The 25,039-nt window shown below is 31.9% G+C and overlaps 2 protein-coding genes across 3 annotated transcripts in view; both read right to left on the reverse strand.

The window, feature by feature from the left end:
• The window catches only part of LOC129940987 (carcinine transporter), a 72,976-nt gene that overhangs the window by 38,815 nt on the left and 9,122 nt on the right, over positions 1-25,039 (reverse strand). The window contains exon 1 of one of the 2 annotated variants that reach the window (XM_056049522.1): positions 1,632-1,941. The exons of the other annotated variant lie outside the window; for it this stretch is intronic. The gene's annotated coding sequence lies outside the window, so the exon portion shown is untranslated. Of the gene's footprint in view, positions 1-1,631; positions 1,942-25,039 lie in introns of those variants that run through there. 2 annotated transcript variants of the gene reach the window in all.
• Positions 14,523-15,448, reverse strand: LOC129940988 (fibrillin-1-like). The gene has a single exon (XM_056049524.1). The coding sequence runs from the start codon at positions 15,372-15,374 to the stop codon at positions 14,622-14,624; it is 753 nt and encodes a 250-aa protein (XP_055905499.1). The 5' UTR covers positions 15,375-15,448; the 3' UTR covers positions 14,523-14,621.

Genomic DNA, 25,039 nt, shown 5'->3' on the forward strand with positions numbered 1-25,039 from the left:
TACCTTTTTGAAAAATTGTATGCAAAAACATCTATTCCAAACGCATATGGTGATATTGGCAAGGATCTTAAGAACTTTCAAAACTTACAGGTGGCTGATTACAATTTCATCAAAGTAAGCTTGCAGGATACACCTTTACAAGACCTGAGTTCAGACCAAAAGTAATAGTGTCAAAGAAGGATCAATTTTTTCGAGGAATCCCATATCAGTGGTCTATTCAAGATAGTTGATGACAGCTAACCGCGTTTTAAGACTTTATGTTTCTACACAAGACTCAGAAGAGCTATTGGAACATCTATTTGATTCTATTTGTCTAGTTTTTGCTGTGATGTGGTTTCAAAATAAATCTTCATTTGTTAACTATGCAAAACATTTTCATAAAACTATTCAACTTTCAAGATATTTTTCAGAATACCTGAAAACAGTAGTAGACCTGGTTTTTGCTCGCGACGGATACTTCAGGCATTGCAAAAATATTTTAGTTGCCATGCTGCTAGACGAACAAAACCGTTTGCAAACTTGCTGCTCGGTGCATTTTTGAAACAAGCGCAAAAACCGATAATTTTAGAAATCCAAGGCAGTCTTAAGTCCAAAATTTCAATTTTGAAGGCGCTGAATATTTCGAACTTATTGATTGATAGGAGACAGAGACAATTTGTTTAACTCAACCTCCATTGGCCGGATTTTTCGACCTTTAAATATATAAAGCTTTACAAATAACAACATACAAATATGTTAAACAAAAGTGAACAATTTGGTTAACCGCAGACATCTCTCGAACCAGAAAAACTTTAATTAAATCGTATATTACATTATGACGTGATACCAAATTAAGTAATACTTTTGCAAGACTTCTAAAAATATTGGTAGACGCGCAAGAATGGGAAGTTATTTTATAATGAGTAAGAAACTGCCTCTCCCGTCGAGGACAAGCGCTATACAGTTGTGCTTACTTATTTTTGGAAAACTTTATCAGTAAAACGTCGTGACATTTGGTTTCAAAGCGACACACCTTCAAAACTTGTCATAAAGACCGCTTAGCTACCAATTTTTTCAAAACGAATGTGTTACAGCTAAATTTGCAGAAGTGTTGAATGGCCCACAGTCCACACCACTCGATTACTTTTTCTTAGGATTATGTTAGGTTATTTGTGTCTTATATTATAACTTGAAGTTCTGAAGCTTTTGCAAACCTAGTCATATAACAAAGAACAAATTTCTTACAAACTCATCACTTAAATAAATTAAAAATGAATTAATCACTTCAAATTAATTCATATTTAATAACCCAAAAACTTTATACTAAAAGTAAATGAAGGTGCACTCGGGCGTATACGCACTTTTTTATATTTGTATGAGATATTTTTACAAAATTTAACTTCGATGTTTGAACACTGTCATATTCCGGAGAGTTTTAATTAGTTTGAAATCGCTTTAAAAAATGCACACACATTGACCAAAAGTTCAGACCCGACTCAGCTTAATAATATCTACTTTCAAATTGGGTATTTCTATAAAACAAATCTAATTTAATCAATGAAATCATACAATTGTTTATTGTTTACGGTTATTTGGCCTGAATTATATCTTTCATTCTAAATCGTTTTGAAAATTAATATGAAAACACTTACCAACCACGTTCCAGATAAAAGCTCTTTCGAGTGCAAAGCTTAATTTCGTTAAGATCAAATCGATAAACTCTTGTTTTGTATTAAATTATCAATAACTATAACACTTTACGCATAACACATAACTTTTTTCCACACTTAATGCCTCTAATAATGTTGATTAATTTAATTCAGTATTTTAAAATTCATTCACCGGTTTTTGGGTATATTAAGGATATCTTAGTTTTGGTTTCCAAAAGAATTTAGTACGACCTTTCTCAATGGTTTCCTTCATTCCTAATTATTAACGAAAGTATAGCGTCTAGAACGGTTAACACAAATTAACTAATCGTTTGAAATTGAATTAATGATTTTTAGACCACTTGGAGTAAATTTATGAATTTATAGATAAAACAAAAAATGTGGGTACGTATTTCTTAATCGTGGTGGAAAAATTATATCAAGAGAGTTATTATGGTTATATTTTTGTTTTTTTTTTGTTTCTTCTTTTTCTGTTTAAATGTTATTAATTGTTATTGATAACAATAACGTTAATAACCTCATCAAATTAAAATAATATAATTGGGTGAGATTAAATCATATTTTAGGGAAATAAAATTCAAAATTCTTATAGGAAGGTACGTAGACATAAGTACATATAGAGTTATTCGAAATTTGTGATTATAGAATTAAGACAAATATTTGCAATAATGTCATGTTTTTACGAAATTGATCAAACGCGAATATATTTCAATATCGATTGATAGTTTAGTTTTAGTTCTTTAAATAATATTGTAGTAATTGAGTGATCAAGTTCCCATGTCTTAAATAATCCTGACTTCTATTTAATGATGAAATATTAATTGTTATGTGATAAAAGAAAAAACAAATATTTGATATGAATTGAGAAACTTAATTTTTCTGATAGACAGGTTTGGTCACGTTAATAGGGGTAAAAATAAATTGCTTTTTTTAAGGTAGGCTGAATGTGAGTAAGTCGGAAAGGTCTCATTAGATTCGTTAGATAATTTCATTTACTTTCCACAATGAAGCAGTCGAGTGTACTTCACCGTGTGTTTGCGTAAGACCCATTTGCCTAAACAAAAACGAATCTTTAGTGAATGTAAGGCATGCATTCAGAATTAATGCTAACATTGGCTGTCACGGTACTGTAACAATATCCGAAAATACGGAAAGGGTAAGAGCCACTGTTTCGCAAAGTCCACGACAATGCAGTTTTGTAAATAAGCAACATTTCTTTATTATGGTAAAGAAAACCCTCAAAGCCTCCACAAATCACCGCTGCACAGCCCTAGAGTGATTGCTTGTGTGAGCAGTCCTTGCTTTTTTGGGGGAACAAGGAAACACGGTGACATTTAATAGTTGCATTGATATGCTTAATAACTTTTTTAAATCAGAGTTGTGTAGAAGAAGGCGCATTACTAAACCTTCAAATTGCTGGTTTCAACAAGATGAAGCACCTCCTCATACTGCGATCGCCACAATGAACGTCGTAATCGAGATGTTTCCCAGCCGCCTCATTTCACGTTTTGGAGATATGTGTTGGTCTCCTAGACCACCTAACTTGACGGTGTACGATTTTTTCCTTTGGGTTATCTGAAGTCAAGTATTTTCAACTGAAAACCACGTACAGGAGACGAACTTAATGAAATAAAAACAGAACTATCGTAAATAGACGAATACTAGCTTCAACGCATTCACTCAAATTTATTGTACCAACTTTCTTCGTGCTACGAACAAGATGGACGTCAAATGTTGAATGTTCTTTTCAAAACTTAAAATGGCACTTATTTGTGTTTGCGTATGATAAAATATTAATAAATAAATTAAAAAGAGCCTGGGATGCGACCCACACTGATAACTTCCCATCCCGTCTGTCGATTTGTCTTGCTTAAAAATTTGTCTATATGTACTAGTATCAATTTTTACCAAATTTGCGTACTATTTTTTGTAGATTTTATTTTTTTATGAAAAAACGGACTGTTGGATTTTTATAAAAAAATTATTGAATATAGAAAACAATAATTTCTGTGAAATAAAATAAGTTTGAAGCCAATATTTTTAATTTTTGAAATGCTATTAGAGCCGAAAGTAAATTTTTACCAAGTTTTAGTATTGTTTTTTTTTTTAGAGTTTTATTTTTTGTAAAAAAACTGTTTATTCGAATTTTTTAAAAATTTTACCAAATGTTGAAAACAATATTTCTTATAAAAAAAAATTAGCTTAAAGCCAATATTTCTAACTTTTGAAGAGATATTTGAGTCGAAAATCAATTTTTACCAACTTTTATACGTTTTCTTTTAGGTTTTTTTTTTTGTAAAAAAACTGTCAATTCGATTTTTCTCAAAATTTGTCCTAATGTTAAAAACAATATTTCTTTTAAGAAAAAGTTAGTAAAAAGCTAAAATCTTAAAGTTTTTAAAAGATATTTGAGTCGAAAATCATTTTTTACCAACTTTTGTTAATTTTTTTTTCGGTTTTTAATTTTTTGTAAAAAAAACTGTCAATTCGATTTTTTTTAAACTTTAACTGAATGTTGACAACAAGATTTTTTGAAAGATAAAAATTAAAGCCAATATTCCAAAGTTTTAAAAAGATATTTGAGTCGAAAATCAATTTTTACCAACTTTTGTTAATTTTTTTTTAGGTTTTTATTTTTTGTAAAAAAACTGTCAATTCGATTTTGCTCAACATTCTTTAAAATTTAGAAAACAATATTTCTTATGAGATAAAATAAGCTTGAAGTATAAATTTCAAGTTTTTGAAAAGATATTTGAATCGATATTCAATTTTGACGAACTTTGAGTAATGGTTTTTTTTTATTTTTATTTTTTATAAAAAAAAACTGTCAATTAGATTTTTCTTAAAATTTTTATCAGATGTCAAAAACATTATTTTTCGTTGCACAAACTTGTTTTAGAGATGAAATCATATTTCAGTCGTAAAATTTTGGAGGTGACAAATTTTTTTTTCAGTTTTATTGATTTATAAAAAAAAACAGTTATATTAATTTTTTTCAAAAAACATACCTGTTTGGTAAATTTAATTCAAGACTCTAGCGTTTTTGTTTCGTAAGATATTTAGAGTAAGCCAAAATTTTCACCTTTTTTTCAAACTGCTATGGTAAAAAAAACACATTTTACTTGAGAGTACTTTCTCCATCTCTCTGTCTTATTATCTGTATAACAAAATTTATTTGAAGTTGATATCTCTTCTGGTTCTTGAGCTATGGAGGACGAAAAAAACGTCACGAACGTACGGACGTACGGCCGTTTTTCGCTTAATTTTCAGCTTAAGAAATATCTTGAAGAACGAAAGCTTCTTAATAACCGACAGTATGGCTTTCGTAGCAATAGGTCCCCGGGCGATCTCATTTTTCGTTCCACCGAACAATGGAACAAATCTTTACATCGTTTTGGAGTAAATAAGATTATTGCACTTGATATTTCAAAAGCATTTGATAGTGTTTGGCACCAAGCTCTCTTATCGAAAATACGTGCTTTTGGTATTGATGAATCTCTTTTTCGTTGGATTAGAAATTACCTTAATACACGTTTTATTAGATCGTTTCAAGTCTTAAATTCATAAAATAAATGCTGGTGTTCCCCAGGGCTCCGTTTTGTCTCCGACTCTCTTCCTAATATTCATAAACGATATTTTGTCTGTCACTTCTAATCCATTAAACTGTTTCGCCGACGACAGTATCCTCAGCTTTTCATATTCCTTTCTAGATTCACATCTGTGTATTCCGGATGTGGAACTTAAACGGCAGCGTATGATTAGCTCATTAAATTCTGATCTTGGCCAATGGGGAATCAAAAACCGTGTAGAATTTAATGCTTTGAAAACTCAATATTGTCTCCTGTCGTTAAAGCGTAACGCACTACCGATGCCACTATCTATGAGTGGCACTTGCATCCAGGAAACCAATCAACTATTAGTACTCGGTATGTGTTTTACAGATAACCTCTTATGGAATGATCTTATATTTGATATTGCCAAAAATGCTGCCAGGTGCTTAGGATTTCTTCGACGATGCAAGAAATTTTTCAGCCCTTCTGATCTGGCTATAATCTAGAAAGTTTTCATCCCTCCAAAGCTTGATTATAATTCGCATATCTGGGCAGGTGCCCCTAAAACAAGTTTAAATCTCTTAGATAGAATTCAAAGAAGGGCTTTAAAAATAATAGGTGATAGAACTATAATCGAAACATTTATAGCGCTTGAACACAATGCAATGTTTCACTCCTTTCGTTGTTTCATCGATATACGTTCTGTCGAATTAGCCAGTTGCACTCCACGCCTTAAACTATTCAGCCGTAATACTCGCACTTATAGGAATGCTCATCAGCTTACCCTTGACCTCAATTTCGGGTGTACTGTCAAGTATAGAGATTCTTTCTTAAATCGCACATTGAGAATTAGGAATGCCCTGGAAAACTCTGTTTTTCCCTCCTATTTTAATGTTTAGAACTTTAAGACCAATGTGCACCGGTGTCTCCTTTGAAATACCTCCCTATTTTCGTAACGCTGGCTGTGTTTTAAAATATAAACATATAGAGGGTACAAATACACTGCTTGTGAATTATAAAAAAAAAAAACAATCAGTAAAATTTTAAGAAAAATCGCATTGACAGTTTTTTTACAAAAAATAACAATCTAAAAAACAGTAGTTTTAGTTTTATTTTTGAATTATAAAAAACGTTACCTAATTAATTTTTTTAAATTTTATTGGTTCGTAGAATATTTTGAAATGTTCACTTTTTTTTAAAAAAAAAACCACTAACTAAATTGTTTTGAGAGTCCATTCTTCATCTTTCTAAGTTAATATATGTATAAAAAATCTATTAATGTCTATATCTCTACCGGTTCTTGAGAGATGGATGCGAAGAAAAGCTTCCGGAACGTCTGGAATGCCAAACGTACGCATTAGATACACAGACATCTTTCTAAAAAATTTTATTTCGATACTTGGCAGCTCCAAACGTTGAGAAATGTCAAAATGTTCAATTCGACACATCATCGGACTCATTACAATAACTTCCTTTGGGAATTAAAAAAGACTCTAGCATGCGAACCAAACTGATAACTTTCCATTCGTGACCGTATATGACCGTGTTAGGTTAGTGACTTGAGTTGAAAACTAATTCTTATCAGGTTTTCTACTGTTTTTGTTTTTTGTAGGGTTCTGTTTTATGTAAAAAAGTCGTCAATTGGATTTTTATAACAAAAAATTGCTTAAACCTTACAACAATTTTGTTTAACTTATAAATGAAATGAAATGAACGCATACACAAGACAAATAACTTTTGAAATTTCAAAGTTCAGAAATAAAACTTGGAGTGATAAACTTAATTCTCTTGAACCGAATTCCAAACCCTTTTGGAAAATAGCCAAGGTTCTTAAATAAAAAAAAAATGTATTCCTCACTTAAAACACAATGATTCCTTATTAATAACCCGTGAAGCTGACATTTTTGCGGGATAATTTGAAAAAAAATTTAACAATCCGTTAATAAATGAAACCAGCTCAGTTAACGGTCTAGTAAGTGAGTCAATTAACTTTATTAACAGTAAAGATGAACCTTTGCCAGTAGATGTTTTTGTCACAAACGATGATATAAAAGGAATAATACATGGTATGCGTAACAATAAAGCACCAGGAGTAGGTACTCTGAAAAATTCCTACTTTAAGGAGCTACCAATAATTGGTGTATCTTTTATATGTTTTATTGTTAACGCTTGTCTAAAGATAAAATACTTTCCAAGCAAATGGTAGGAAAACCAACAAACATAACTAATAGTTATCGACCAATAAGCCTACTTAGTAGTTTTAAATTAAACTTCTTGATTTTCTCGAGTCTTCCAATGTTGTGCCAAACCAACAGATTGGATTCAGGCAAGGTCATAGTAAGACACATCAAGTTCTTAGAATTTGCAAACATGTTAAAGACAAAACGAATGCAAACGAATCAACGGGTCTTGTCCTTCTGGATGTTGAAAAGGCTTTTGATAGCATATGGCACGATGGTCTTCTTCATAAACTAAAACTATTCGCTTGTCCTTTATATATAATAAAATTAATACAATGCTTTCTTAGAAACAGGCAGTTTCAAGTTAATTTAAATAGAATAAACTCTTCCATTAAAAATATAACATCGGGGGTACCCCAAGGGTCAGTATTAGAACCATTATTATACATTACGTATGTTGCTGATTTTCCAGAAATATGGAACTGTGAAATATCAATGTTTGCCGATGATAAAGCTATTTACAGTTAAAGAAAAATTGGGTATGAAATTGAAAATGACTTGCAACATGCTCTAAATAAAATTCATGATTATTTCAGAACATGGAAAATAAGTCTAAATGCTGAAATCTTTTTCACCAGGAAAAGAAAATCCTGTGCCTTACCACTTTATTGAATATTTTCTTAACCCCCAAAAGGAAAACGAGAAAGAAGAACCACACTGTAGAATTGACGTCCAAAGAATGCCTTTATTATATCAATTATGACAGCTAGTATATTTTAATATTAGTTCACAATTGCATGTTAAGAAATTCATTATATAATTCACAATAATAATACATATACATATGTAACACAAATAATCAGCTAAGGATAAATAACTGTGATATCCCGTGGGTTGATTCTGTCAAATATCTTAGTGTATATTAAGACAACAAATTAACTTTTTGGGACCATATTACAAATACCCTTAGCAAAATAAGTATTGCCACTAAAATGCTATACCCACTTATATGTAGGAAATCACCGCTGAGTAAGTAATCTTCCAGGGTTGGAAACTCTGGCTAATAAGTGAAAGTTTGTGAAAATTAAAGCTCCGTAAAAAGAATATTTTATTTAAATAAAAAAGAAAAATATTTTAGTTTAAAAATACAGTTTTTATAATAAATTAAAATAAAATTTCAACACAAAATAAAAAAACAAAAAACTACTGGTGAGTTTTGTTAAAAATAAAACAAAAAAAAAATGCCCTTATCGCGATCTCCAACTGTGATAGACCAAAATCCAGCAAAAAGAACTTATATGGAAATGACACCGCCTAAAGCATCTAATTCAAAGGTAAACATAAACCCAGTTGGCAATATGTCGATCAGCGAATTAGACAAAATGCTGCAAAATTTTTTGGGTAATTTGTTGGATATAAAGCTGAAAGACATAGCGACTAAATCCGACATTGAAGGAATAAGTGCTGAAATTTCTATATTGAAACAAAGCAACGCTGAACTAAAGACTCAACTGAACAAAATGGTGTCCCGATGTGTTTTATTGGAGAAACAAGTGGAGTTGCTTGAAAAAAAAATCAAACGAAAAGAATGTTGTCGCTCATTTGCACCCTACTAATAGCCAAAACGCAGTCGAGAAAGCGAAAGAAATCTGTCTTGATTTATTGCAAAAAAAAAACTCGGATAAAATAACTACAGCAAAACAAATCGGAAGATCAGCGACAAATGTAATAGTTGAAATGGCGAACAGAGAAGATGTTTTTCGGATTCTTCGAGCAAAGAATAAGCTACAAAACACCGGCACAACAATTCACAAGGACTATCCAGCAGCGGCGAGAGAACGAAGAAAAAGATTAAACAATCTGAGAAGAAACATCACTTCAAATAATAGGGGCATTAAGTGCCAAATTAAAGGAGAAACCGTTTTGAATGATGAAAAAAAATTTTTTTTCCATAAAAGTGGCAAAATAATTTCGGACGCAGAAGATGGTTTGTTTACACTTAAACAGCTGGTTGGTGACACATTTGATCTGACAACGCTGGAAGACTGGAATAATGAGAAGTCAACAGAAGACGACATCAGAGCTTCTCAAACTTCAAGTGGTGTTCACACGAGACATGTTTGATTGTAATGCCGTCTGCCATAAAAATAGTTTAATTAAAATTAGAAAAAATGAAAATTGTTTAGAATCTTTTAATTATACAATACTTTCTTATAATGTTGCAGGATTAACCAATAAGACTTTGTTTGTAGATTTTTATGAATTTGTTAATCAATTTGATTTTGTTTTTTATATGAGACATTTATTATGGAAAATAATTTTACGAATTTTGAAAGTAAATTTAGGAATTTTGAATTTAAATTAGTTCCAGCTGTTAGAACACAATCAAGGGGAAGAGCTAGTGGTGGTTGCTTCTTCGGATTAAAAAAAATCTTAAAAATATGTGTTGCGAATTTAAAGTATACGAAGGCGTTATTTTTGTTGAACTGTTTTACAAAGAAAAATGTTTCCGAATCCTGCCGACTTATATCAACAATCAATCAATGGAATTCAGATTTTGAACAACTAGAAGGTGTAATAACTCGAGGTAAAACATCTAACTTGCTGGTGGTGGGTGATATGAATGCGAGGACAGGAAGACAAGCGGGAAATGAAAATGAGATCCTGGGAATTGAACGAAATTCGAAGGACATTATTGTTAATGCAAGAGGACTGAAGCTTATTGAACTATGCGATACATACGGTTTAAGAATTCAAAATGGAACTATAGCTTATCGGATACGAACGGAGAATTTACTTTTGTTGGAGGACAAGGTAGCTCGGTGATTGATTATAGTTTGGTAGGTAGTGAATGGAATGAACTGATTGTTGATTTGGAAATCCATAATGTACCTTACTCTGACCACTTTCCAATCGCCGTAAAATTTAAACTTAATACCAGAGAAGCAAAGGAATCGAGAATTATGAATACCTTACCGAAAATAAAATGGAAATCGAAACACAAGTCAGAGTATCAATTGAGATTAAATAATGCACTGATATGCCAAAGAAATTACGATTTACCTCAGATAGAAGAGATAATCAAAGCATCTTACTACACAGTTAACACCAACACTCAGCGAAACTCTTCGGCACCATGGTATGATGCCGACTGTAAAAAATACAGAAAATTATCGTTTGGCTGGTTAAGAGCGTATAGGACCTCAAATGAGGACTATTTCAGACACCAGTATTTGATGGCTAATAAGGCGTACAAAGAAATATGTAATAAAAAAAAGGCTGTTTTCTACGAAGCTGAATCAAGACGATTAGCGCTATGCAAAAACTCAAAAGATTTTTGGAACTTGGCAAGACAGCTGAATGGCAAACGGTTTTCAATCCAAACGAACTTGAGTCCAAACCTTCTGGCAGCTCACTTTGAGAAACTGTTGAATCCAGTACATGAGACACCTTCGGTGGAATACGCTATACCAGCCTATGAATGTGGTGTTCTTGATGCTACAATTAGTTACCAAGAAGTAATATCAGCTGTAACGAAGCTTAAAGATGGAAAAGCTGCAGGTTCGAATGGCATATCAGCTGAATTTTATAAGTATGGGACACCAGAACTACTCACAAGGCTAACTTTCATATTTAACAATATCATGGAAACCGGGACTATACCAAATTAATTCAAAGAATCGATTATTTTTCCGATTCACAAGAAAGGAAACATGGCTGAACCAGCTAATTACAGAGGTATATCGTTCCTAAATGCTTCATACAAGATATTTACACTAATACTACAGAAACGATTCAACGAATGGATTGATAGCGACAAACTACTGCAGGAGTACCAGGCAGGATTTAGAAGTGGATATTCAACGATCGATCATATTTTTACCCTTAGATGTATGGCTGAAACATTCCTTCGCAAGAAAAAAAAAAAAAAAAAAAAAAAAAAAAAAAAAAAAGAAAAAGAAGCTATATGCCTTCTTCGTCGATTTTAGAGCTGCTTTCGATATGATCGATAGAAAGGCTCTATTTTATAAGCTATATAGTAAAGGTATGTCATGCAAGTTTGGAAGAGTCATACAGAATCTCTAAGACGACACAACAAGTAAAGTATGGAATGGTGAAGCGCTTTCGGAAGAATTCAAAACACAATCGGGAGTCAGGCAAGGTTGTACATTGAGCCCAAGCATGTTCGCATTGTTCATTGATGATCTGGTTGACATTCTGCTATGTGGAGTAGAGTACGCGGGGATGATAATAAAACTATTGATGTTTGCAGACGATATTGTTCTGTTGGCAGCGTCTTCTGAATCATTGCAGTTGATGATTAACCGATTATTAGAATACTGTCGGGTTTGGAATCTCATAGTTAACCTTGACAAATCCAAGATTTTAATATTCAAAAGTGGAAGAGGCCGCAAATGTGCAAACGAAAAATGGCATTATAATGGAGAAAATATAGAGGTTGTAACGGAATTCAAATATCTAGGAGTTATTTTCACGCAAAACCTGAGTATGGAAAAACATCTGAAGGAAAAATTAATGAAGACAAAATGTGCAATCAGTGCTACATGGAATAGATGCTTTCATAACAAAAGTATAGCACACAGCAGTAAATTCAAATTATTTGAAGCGATATCAGCATCAATCTTTTCCTACGCAGCTCAGACATGGGGTACAAGGCAGTACGATACGGTGGAAAATCTTCTACGATACTACTGCAAAAGAATCTTCCAGCTTCCGCGTAGCACACCTAACTACGTTATCATGTTAGAAACAGGAATCTCGCCATTGTTCATTCGAACATTAAAAATGCAAGTGGATTATGTCACGAAAGTCTTGAAGATGGATGATAATCGACTACCTAAAATAGTAGCTCTTGAAGTCATAAGGACAAAGACAAGTTGGTGCGCTGATTGGTTGGAACTTGCTTCAGAATGTGGGATAGTCTTAAACCTGTGCAGTGAAGAATTAGAAACTTCGCTTTATCAACTCATTGCTGCAGTGGACTTAAAAGTGGATAAATATATAAATGAGGCAATAGGATCTATCTACAGACAACTATATAGCGAATTGAATCATAACCTGGAGGAGAAAAATTATTTTAGGGATGACAATAGTACAGCCGAGATTTCAATGATGGTAAAACTGCGGAGCGAACTTATGCCACTGAACTACATACCTCATAGAGATGATTTACCCATTGTGTGCTCTTTGTGTAACTTAGGTGAAAGAGAAGATAATTTTCACTTTATGGGTAAATGTCCGATCTTAAGAGAAATCAGAGGGGATGTATTCGGAAGTGACATGTTGACACAAAGCCAAATTATACAACTGCTTAACAATATGGATATACAAAAATTATACAAATACTGCAGGCTAGCTCTTTTCTACAGAAACAAAATCATAAATGAAAGCTTCTAAGATAAACTAATTTTGCAAAAATACATACGAATTATTGCTCAAAAACAAATTTTCATATTATGTGAAATTTTCATGTTTTGTCAACTAGGCAGACGGCAAAATGCCATGCTTTTTTGTTTTTGTAAATTAGGAATTTAATCATTGAAAAAATAATAAAACCAATCTAAATCTAAAAAAAAAGTAATCTTCCAAGCTATTATTGTATGGGGAACTTGTGCAAAAACGCACTTAAAAAAAATACAAGTTTCTCAAAATAAAACATTAAAAATGATGACAAATTTTTCAAACTGGAGTTCATATAGTTGCAAGGAAAATTGAATCTCTCAACCAAAGATTTTATCTAAGATGTAGTGATTCAATGTTTGTAAAATCGACACAATAATTATTTATTTGTATATTTATTTTTCTAAGTATTTATTCTTTTAGTTAGTTGTTTATTTATTTATTTATTTTAGTATTCATTTATTTATTTATTTATTTATTTATTTATTTAATAATTAATTAATTTATTTATTTATTAATTTATTTATTTACTTATTTATTTATTTATATATTTATTTATTCATTTATTTATTTATTCATTTATTTATTTATTTATTAAATTAATATCAATAATAACAACTAGTAAACTTGTTTTTGATTGACCATTTTTTCTAAATATTATTATTGTATCATTTAATTATAAAATACCTATATACCAACTTGGCAGTTCCTTTAGTTTGTAAGTTTAATCTTGTCATGTTTTTTTATTATTATTATAAAATATATCATAGTTTTCCTTCAAATGTAGTTTTTCTCAATTTAGATGTATTTATTAGCTTTAAAACATTTTTCAGTTGTAAGATATATTTCAAATATCAAATTTCTGTGCAAGCTGCGTACTACGCAAATTTTTGTAAAGCCTTAATCTATGAAAAAAAAATAAAGTATCAATCTATCTTTCTATAAAATAAGTTTTATATTCTACAAATCTTAAGTCGAAAACCAATTTTCAACATTATTTTTTAAAGTTCTTATTTCTAATAAAAGAAATATTTTCTAGAAAAATTGTCTTATGCATACAGCATAATTTTTATTCAAATGAATTTTATAAAAAAAACTGTAGTGTTTATTTTTCTTAAAAGAACTACCAAATTTTAAAAACATAATCTTTTGAGGATAAAATTAATTCGAAGCCAACGTCTCTAATTCTTGCTATCTATTCGTATTGAAATCAGTTCTTTGACACTTTCAGTATGATATTCTTATAGGTGATATGTTTTGTAAGAGAACTTTAACTTTAATTTGTATATAAATTTATAATGTTGTTCTCGTATTTCCACCGATCGAGATATTTTTTGGTAAATACAATTTTTTAAAAACAACCACTAAATTTGCTATTATCTGTAGAAAAAAATATTTAGAATCGATATTTAAACTGGTTCTTGAGATTTAACCAACGAAAAAAGGTATTAATAACTTTCTATGAGTAGATAAAATTTCAAAAAAGAATATCGAATGCCAGTTTTTATCGCCAGTTTTATTCCAAGTCAACATTTTTTTTTTCAAAAATCCAAAAAGAGTCATTCAGTCCTTCAAGGCTTAAGATGAATTAACAGACAAATAAAAAACTACATAAACGCCCAAGTATTTTTAATTGAATTAAAAGTCGAAATTATCAATTATTCTGAGTTTTTTTTTTAACAAATAAGATGTTTTAGGGAAACAAAAATAAAACAATGAAATAAATTTTAGCAATCCACAAGAAATCGTATTTATTTTTAAAATATGAGAAAATTAAACAAGAAAATGTTTTCAACAAAAGTTTTTTTTATTTTAAACTTTTAGAAATACACATAAAATGGTTCTCTTGCTTTGTATTCTTCTGTGGCTAAATGATAATGAGTGCCATTTCGTAATATCCCGTACATTGATAATAGAAGAACAATGAAAAGGATAATTGAACACGTTGTTAAAATAACCAATTTAACATTTTGATTTAGAATATCAATCAAATAACTCAATACCCCTTTAATTCGATGATAATAGTTTGATAAACTTCTCTCACTGGATTGAAAGTTTTCTTCATTTCTAAGGACAACTCCACCCAAACCCTGAGTTCTGAGATTTTTTGTTATCGTGTCAGCTGATGTTGTTAAACGGGAGCAAGTACCATTTTGTGATCTGGCGTATCCATTGTTGCACAAACAAATTTCTGGACGGAAACAATATCCATTTGGGCAGCCATCTTGACAAATTGGTTGACATTGACTATTGAACATGGTGTAACCAGGGGAACACAAGCATTCACCAGACTTACACACTAGACAGTTTTTTCCTGGGCAGGTTTTTCGACATTCCAGAGTACACTCTTCATCATTCAAATTAGGCGTTTTCTTATCGCACCTACAAACACTGCTGTTACCCAAACAGAAACTTTTCTTTGGACATCCATTTGTGAAAATCGGCTCACAAGTGTTGGTCTTTGATGAAATTGCGTATCCTTTGGGGCATGATTTTTCCGTTACAGGAAAACGTATGGCAGAAATCAATGTTATAAAACTGACAAAGAGAATGTTTATGGGAAAAATCTTCATCCTTGTATTAAGAATGTTGAATCAATAATTTTCAAGTTACAACTGACAATGAGTTAAAACCGAATGAATTTCTCTTGCTTTCGTGGACGGGATGCTGATATTGAAATTGCATTTATTTATTTAATCAGAAATTATTAAGTTTTTGTTTTGTGTGTTTTATTGAACTTTCACTTTGACATTTTATAAGAATTCAATTATTGATAAATTGTTATGTGATAAGCTCATGATACATATTTGTTTTCGACAAATTGAAAGAGGTTTTTGCACTTTCAATTTAAGCAGACGTTATTTTATACAAGATAATACAATTAAGTATTTTTATAAGATGATAATGCATATGGAACAATACACTGTTAAAATTTTGAAAACAAAATAACAAGTTTGCCAATTTCAAGATTCACTTTTAAGTTAAGTTATTTACATAATTTTAAATTGATATCTCAAAGGAACAAAAGTATTATATTTATTGTTTATTTTGTAATATTTTGTGAATTAAACTAAATTTAAATGATTTTTTTCTTATTAACTTTCCATTGGGAATTATGTTAATCGCGAGACGATGTAAAGTTTCAAGGTCCCTAAAAGTTCAAGCAAGTTAGGGATGCATCTTTTCATTGGTACTGTCTCAAAAACCGGCAGAGATGTTGAATTAAAATTAAAAAAGAGGCTGGCAATCGACCCACAATGATAACTTCCCATATCGTCGGTCGATTTAAAAAGTTTATTGGTTTTCGTTTTGATTTAAAGAAGTTGTCAGTTAAATTATTTTTAAAAATTTTAAAATGACCAAAAATATTTTTCATACAAAGAAATAGTTTAGTTTGAAAATCTAGTTTGGTTAAATAGGTTTTTAGTCGAAAACAAATGTTTACCAATTTTAATAGCATTTTTAAATTTTCACAAGTTGGATGAATGAAATTAATTTGAAGAAGATTTTGAAGATTTTTTTGAAGATTTAATTTTTTTTATGAAAAAACGGACTTTTGAATTTCTATAAAAAACTACGAATATCGAAAACAATATTTTCTGTAAAATAAAAAGTTTGAAGACAATATTTTTAATTTTTACATTGTATTGTATTGTTTTTTATTTTAGGTTTTTATTTTTTGTGAAAAAAACTGTCTATAGGATTTTTCTCAAAATTTTACCAATATCTCAAAGTTTTGGAAAGATATTTGAGTTGAAAATCGATTTTTACCAACTTTTATTAATTTTTTTTTTATTTTTTGTAAGAAAAACTGTCAATTTGATTTTTTCAACATTTTTAGAATGTTGAAAACAATATTTTTTATGAGATAAAATAAGTTTGAAGCCTTAATCTTAAGCTTTTGAAAAGATATTTGAGTCAAAAGTCAGTTTTTACCAACTTTGAGTAATGTTTTTTTTTTTGGTTTTTATTTTTTATAAAAAAAAATGTGAACTAGATTTTTTTTTAAATTTTACTGAATTTTGACAACAATATTTGTTGAAATAAAAAGTAAGTTTAAAGACAATATATCAAAGTTTTGAAAAGATATTTGAGTCGAAAATCAATTTTTCCAACTTTTGTGCATTTTTGCAGGGTTTTTATTTTTTGTAAAAAACGTCAATTCGATAGTTTTTGAATTATAGAAAAAACCGTTAATTGGACTTTTTTCCAAAACCATACTTTATTACCATATTTAGTTACTATACATAATATAAAATTTAATTCAAGTCTCTAGCGTCATTGGTTCATGAGATAGTTAGAGTTAACCAAAATGTTCAACTTTTTTTTAAACTGCTATGCTAAAAAATCCACCAACGCAATTTCCTTGAGAGCCCTTTCTGCATTATTATCTGTTTAAAAAAATTTATTTGAAGTCGATATTTCTTCTGATTCTTGAGTTATGGTCATCATCCCGGACATACATCTTTCTAAAAATCTTTTATTTCGACCTTGAAACGTCGAGAAATGTCGACATTTTCAATTTGACAAATCGGACCCAATCGGACTTCCTATGGGAAGCTAAAAAAGGCCATGCAAAAATATTCTCTTTTAAATCAAATCATCCATGTCACCTTACAGTCTTCATATAGCTTCTTTCATATTAACGCTCATCTATTCTTTGAATGACTCAGCAATGTGTTATCTTTATAAGTTCCTCCGAAAGTAATCTCAGCTCCCAGACTATATTCCTACCTCTGAATTAAACTATATGTATGGCTATCTATTTATTTATTTATTTGCTTCTAGTCGATAAGACACTATCACTCAATGTCGGAAATATACTTCAGTCGAATGATGTAGAAGTAGATGCTTTATTCAACAGTGTCTTACTTTCAAAATCTACCCAACAAATAATATTGCACAAAATGATAAGGTGAAGATTTAAGATAATAATACACATTGTTCAGATACTGACGACCTACAAGGTGTAGATACAATAATTAAGCTCATCAACTATGATATTATAGATAACGTTATATTTTATATGATAGTAAATGAAAGAGAAGCAATTTGTATAGGAAATACATTTCACATTTCGATATAATGTACTTCATGTCTTTAACAGAGGTTATTGATGTTGACGGATTGATTGTGTTGTGTAAATATTAACAAGATTGACTGACGTCACTTTGCTATTTATTAAATGTTTTGTTTTTTAAGCACAATATTCTGACAATAACATAACAAACAAAAAAGCAAGGTACAGAATTGATGGATTCGATTCCATACTTTTGAATGTAAGACTAAACAAAGAATAAAATAAGGTGAAGGAGGTGCCTATCGTAGATATGTAAAAGGACCTACTTAAGTTCTAGACAAAAACATTACAACAAAAGGCTAGAATACGATTTACACTGATAACTTAATATTCGTGAACATCTGTTGATACTTCTAAAAGTTTCACGAAATATTAAAAACTAAATTTAGTTTCAAGTCAATATCTTTCATTGTTCTTTAGATACTTTTTCAAAATTTTAACGAATGTTCAAAACAATATTTTTCTAAGACAAAATTAGTTTGAAACCATAATATCAAATCCTTGAAAAGATATTTGAGTCGTAAATCAATTTTTACCAACTTTGAGTAATGTTTTTTTAGCTTTTTTATTTTAAATCATTTTTTGTTCGTAGAATATTCAAGAGGCAAATATTTTTATTTCAGTTCATTTTGCTTTATAATAAAAACAGTTAATTGAACTTTTTTTCCAAAAATGTACTAATATATATAATTTAAAATTTAATTCAAATCCCTAGTGTTATAGGTTGGTGAGATATTTTGGGTTAACTAAAATGTTCACATTTTTTAATGTACTTTGTTTTGTCCTTATTAACCGCTTAAACTATTTTTGCCACTCCTGTATCAATACTCACAAAACCCTCATTGAAATCAAGCTAAATTCTTCCGATTTTGTCAATTTCATCAGCATTTGCTAGAAATTGCACAGAATTTTGGAAGATTGTGCATCTAGTGTTGGTGAAAGCTTCACATGACAGGCTTCTCTAAAGCCTTTTTTGACAGCGCAAAGTTCAGATTAGTTGTTTCCAATCGTTATGGAGTAGTGGAAATTGTGTATTTTCATGCTACACAAATGGACGAGTTTGGCAGGTATGCTTAAACTGAATGAATAGATGGTGAGTGTCGGTTTGATGTTTATGGGTTTCCTAATAGGATCTTCCGTTATGTTAATATTTGATCTTAACTTAATAATCTGCAACTGCTTTTTAGAGTTTGGAATTCAAGCCATCTGCCAACTTAACCCCTTCACACTTCTCATGTTCTCTTATTTTTCGTCTGCAACTTAGCAACGTGTCTATGGTTCTCGATACATAAAACACTACTTGATGTTTTTCGAACTTATACAAGTCAATGTATTGACAAAAAATGTAATTGAAGTGGTTAGTGCTATTGGCTCAAGAAATATGCATGTGGGGTGCAGCAAATTGTTCAAGTCTTTTTATTATAATTTGTAAAGTAAGAAACACATCTGAACAATTTCTGTTTTGGATCTTTTGATGTTATCATCTGTAAGATAAAATGTATGAAAAATGACTGCTGGTTCTTGGGATATGGCCAACAAAGTAAGGTACCCGGAACATGCGAAAGTATGTAAACTTGAACAGACCGATGTCTCCCAAAAACCTTTAATTTTGATTCCAGGGACTTTGAAACGTCGAAAAATATCAAAATTTTCAATTGAACATAATTGGACCGATAACAATATTTTCCTTTTGGTAATTAAAACTTACTTTATGTTTCTGTAGTTTGCAACCTTATAAAAAAAAGATTATATAAAGTGTTCATTCTCATTCATACGATTGGACACGATTGAACAGCACGTTTAAATGATAAAACTTTTTTATCAAAATGATCTTAAGGTCTGTTCGTAAACGCAAACGTTGCTCGCATTGCGTCCATTTTATAATAGACGTGGTGGCCCTTCACAGTCGACTCTTCAACGTTTGGTGGCCAAATTTAAGTAGACCTGTTCAGTAAACAATCAGCCAACACCCGTACGTTCAAGGAATGCAAGGTCGGCCGAGAACATCCCGCGGTCCGTGAAAGTGAACAGCAGAATACTCGTGCACAAGAATTTGGTCTTTCGCAGACTTTACCTTGTCGAATTTTGTATCGGACTTGGGCCTACACCCGTACAAGATCCAACTGACCCAGGAGCTTAAATTTCTTGACCATAGACAACACCATTTATTCTAGGCTTAGATTCGTTTGGAAGAGAACTCCAATTTTTGACGACAATTTATCTTTAGTGACGAGGCAAGCAAAATTGCTGTATTTGGATTTTGGTCAGGAGCACAGTGGCCCAATTATGGTCATTAGTTGGACTTAATTCTGATTTGGTGTCTTTATACTTTTTTTATATGAGAAATATTGGTTGCGATGTGGGACATTTTTCTGGAAATTAACCTGTGTTCCAACAGTTTGAACGGAATTTGTGAGCATCAATTTTTGGGCTTAACGTCAAGGTTTTCAAAACAATCGAAAAACGTTCAAATAATTCCTAATCGTCTATTATTCGAGTGATTTTTGCTGGATCTTTGAAAAATTTTCGGGCTGTGTTACCATCATTGGTATTTCCTGTGCCTTGTTTTGGGAAATCAACTAAAATTCACAACTCAGTTCTTAATGCGTCCTGCAAAAGCTCATTCTTTTATTTAACAGCCAGTTTTTAATATTGAAATACTTACGTGTACTCGATTCTGACACCTTCTTCAACTATATCCACAACTTTTATTTCAATAAAACTACTCGCATACGCTTGCTAAGACTTGAAAAGTAAATTCGCGCCAAACTAACTTAAATAATTTGAAAAAAATTACCGTTCCTTGATATTTGAGTAATAGGCTTAGTAATTAAGGTCTTTTTTGACGTCAAAAGACAAAAGAAATCTTGCTGGTCAGAGCAGCATTTATATGTCTGTCGAAATATAAATACTGATCTAACCAGATACCGAGGAACTTCACTACACTTTTACTCGCTAATGGCTGCCCGTGAAGATCAACGATGACCATCTTGCGCCAATTCTTACACGTATCCCTCGTGGCCCTAGCCAACGGAGTCCGGAACAGAATTGTCTCCGACTTCTGGACATTTATTTTCAGTTTCCAGTCGTCGCAATATCGCTGAATCTTGTCGAAATCACGCTGCAAGAGAATTCTAATAACCTCAACCTTTCGGGCCGTTCTGTACGCAATTAGATCGTCGGCGTACGCAATTGCCTTTGTAGGACTACCTATCAGATCGCTGGTGTAAATACTGAAAAGAATCGGCGAATTCACCGCTCCCTGTTGAAGACCATTTTTAATTGTGAATGTTGTGGTAGAAGTTACATTGCCACTTTTGACAACAAACTTGCTACCGTTAAACAGTCCAACGCACTAACCATCATGCCACGGGTACTACATAATTATTAAGTAGGTTATTTTAATTCGTATTTCGTTGCATTATTTAGTAGGTTAATATTATTTTGTATATGTTTGCTTATTATACTTTTGTAACTAGTATTGCATAATTTGTTTTTGTAACATTATTTGAGCTATTGTAAAATAGAAGGAAATGTATAAACTAAATTGTCAGTCAGTCATACTTAATTGTACAATCGTTTCATTTATCAGTTCGTCACTTCGATATTCACTTTTAAGTGAACAAGTTTATGTGCTTGCATATTTCAGTAGTAGACAACTGACGACGTGATTTGAAGTGACTATCCATCTTTTGGTTTTTAATAGAACTCTTAACATTTAACAATCATCATGGCATCTTTTAGGAATTCAAAGAATTATCTCAAACTTCAAGAATTATCCATCTGACCGGAAGAACAACAAAACGTACTTTGGAGAAAGGCTTCAAAGAATCCAGGACCAATGGAAGAAGTTTTCCGAACGTCATCAAAATCTTACCAAGGTTACAAATGTAGACGCTAATCACGATTATTTTGCAAAGAATTACTTTGAAGAGATCGCCACATTAATACGGCAGTATCAAATTTGCTTCAAGGATTCCATAAGTCATCTTGAAGAAAAAATGATGCAGGGATCTTTGCAAAATGATATTCGAAGACGTCAACGGGAATTTCAAGCGCCATTCGCAGACAAAGAGCAATAATTATGCTCTCCTTAGCGATTACTTCAAGGGTTATGTTTTGGTGAGTCTCTCACGTACCTTGACGTCAAGGCTCGCTCGATTGAACAGCTTTGGAAGCAAGTAGAATCAGCAACTTATTCAATCTGGGAATTGATCAATAATCCCATAGCTGAAGGATAGAACGAAGAAGACTACATCGTTATAGATAAAAGGGTGCAGGATGCACTTGTCAACTTGTCCATGAATACATATCCAGAGAATATCAACCGTGCAACAGGCGGTGCTAGCAACAACAACTCGCTGCATTTACCAAAGGTCACCATACCAAAATTTGATATTGATATATGATAATTTGATCCGACACCTGTCATTAACAGAAGAGAATTACAACACAGCATGGCCTAGTCTCCTTTACATTGCGTATAAGATCCTCTCTGCCGTATTATGTGAACGTCTGAAGCCCTTCGTCAACAACCTGATTGGTCCTTATCAGTGTGGCTTCAGACTAGGAAAGTCCACTATCGACCAAATATTCACACTACGGCAGATCTTGGAAAAAACCCAGGAGCTTCAAATCGATACCCACCATCTCTTTATCGATTTTAAAGCCGCGTATGATAGCATCTATAGAGAAGAGCTCTACCGAGCAATGTCTAGTCTTAGAATCAGTGTCAAACTTATCCGTTTGTGCAGTATGACGATGGAGAACGCACGCTGCTCTATCAAGGTCGGAAAAGATCTTACCGATGCGTTTGATGTCAAAAAAGGTTTTACACAAAGCGAGGCACTGCCATACGACTTCTTCTACATCGTTCTGGAAAGAATTGTGCAAAACTCAACCGTCAACACTAGAGGCACAATCTTCCAAAGGTCCATCCAATTACTCGGATACGCAGATGATATTGACATAATTGGAAGATCAAAGCGTGATGTCAGTAGAGCGTTTTTGAGCATTGCGACGGAAGCGAAGAAGATGGGTTTATCAGTCAATGAAGGCAAGACCAAGTATATGCTGTCATCAAAAAAGGACACTGAAGAACGACGTCTTGGACAAAACATCACCATGGACAGCTATAACTTTGAAGTAGTTAAGGACTTTGTCTATTAACTACTATTAACACAGACAACGACACCAGCGCTGAAATCAAACGAAGAATAACTCTTGCAAATCGCTGCTTCTTTGGATTTAGAAGGCAATTGAGAAGTAAAGTCCTCTCTCGAGCATTTAAAATCACCATCGATAAGACTCTCATCATATCAGATCGCATGTATAGCGCTGAGGCGTTGAACCTGTCAAAGAAAGATGAAAGCGTCTTAGGATGTTTCCAGAGAAAAATTCTTCGGGTGATTTTTTGGTCCCGTACGCATAGTTGAAGAATGGAGGTGAAGATATAACGACGAACTGTACGGACTGTACAGCGACACTGACCTAGTTAGCAGAATTAAAGTCCAACGGCTTAGATGGCTAGGTCATGTAAAGCGGATGGACATCAATGCTCCAGCCCGGAAGGTCTTCGAATCCAATCCCGAGGGACGGCGCGCGCCGGTACAAAAACGTTCTTACGTCAACAATATTGCAGAAGACAATTGGGCAACCTAGCCAGACACAACCATTGGCATCACCTATCAAAAATCTTCACGACACCACAAAAGAATGCTTGATGCCGTTATGCAACATTGAAGTAGATACTTCAACTTGGGATCCCATTCAACTTCATTTACTTGTATGCAAACTTGATCAAGGTACTAGAATTCTCTACAAACAATCCCTTTAGGACTTTCCAAATTTAATCACTGGAATATATAGGACAAAAAAGAAAGGACCCAACTCTTCGAGCATGTGCATCAGTGACATCAAACAACAAGGGAACTTGCAAGGTATGCCAATGCGGAACTCATCCGATATTTACTTGTAAAAAGTTCTTGCAATAACAACCTCCAGAACTTATCCAATTAATAAATTAAAATTATCTCTTAACTGTCTTAAGTTTGGCCATGGGGTCAAAAACTGCATTTCGAGAAGATGTTCGAAATGCAATCAGAAGCATAATACGCTCTTACATCTGGAAAACTTCAACAATGGAACTCCAGTTACGAAGTCTACAATCAATATAGACAGGGAGCCGTAAAGGTTAACATAACACAGACCATCGCTCAAATTCAGCCTGGTCAATGTGTAAGAGGCATTAAAAATTGGACCCCTCGGATCCGTGCCACCGTAAGAAGCATTTGAATGATGTATTGTAATATTCCACGCTTTTAAATAAAAATAAAATGTCGTTACCAGCACATAGCTTGTTTTATTCCATTTCAACATCTACCCGCCCTTATTGAAAAACCTTTATATGCTTTAAGACAGTTTTAAAAAAATATTTTTAATTTGTACACCTTCGCCATTTGAAAAAATTGATGAATTGTTAGTCAAACTTGTTGTTAAAGAAATTATTAAATAAAATATTAATTTACTTTATTTGAACACCACATTTAACGAATTTTTAAAAAGCTGGAAATTCCTACTTAATTTGATAAACAATTAAACATCACTTTCGTGACTCATATTCAAAAACATTAAAGCAGATTTCAATTTGAAGAAAAAAACTATAAATTATTTCACCTGACAGACTTAAGGACTCTATACTAAAGCTGCATCAGTGACCTAATTATTTGAGTGAATGCATTCACGTTCGGATTCAGATTCAGATGCAGATTCAGTTTCGGACATTCGTTTTTGTATGCATACAATATTTCAACACTGTGTGTGCAATGTTTGAATATAGTTTATTCAATTAGTCTTGGTTCAGTTTTAATAAAATTTAATATAAAATCCATTTTCAAAGAGAAACCCTTCCCACTTCCTCCTCCACATTGCGGCAATTACATTATAAAAGCAATCCTAGTGCACTCGTCATCGTTCGTATATAATTTTGAGAGTAGGTCTTTATTTAAATAAAAATATATACATAAATGTAGGTACAAAAAGAAATCAAATAAAATACAAAAAACACTGAATTAACGCTAAAATAGTTCACAAGTTTTCGAATGCTGAGTTTTTAATTTCATCTTATTTTTATAAATTTTATTTTCAGATATAACATAA

This window comes from Eupeodes corollae, chromosome 1 (assembly GCF_945859685.1).
Source record: "Eupeodes corollae chromosome 1, idEupCoro1.1, whole genome shotgun sequence".
NCBI classification, from domain to species: domain Eukaryota; kingdom Metazoa; phylum Arthropoda; class Insecta; order Diptera; family Syrphidae; genus Eupeodes; species Eupeodes corollae.

Coding starts and splice junctions, on each gene's coding strand:
- LOC129940988 (XM_056049524.1), bottom strand. CDS start 15,374: ATGAAGATTTTTCCCATAAACATTCTCTTTGTCAGTTTTATAACATTG.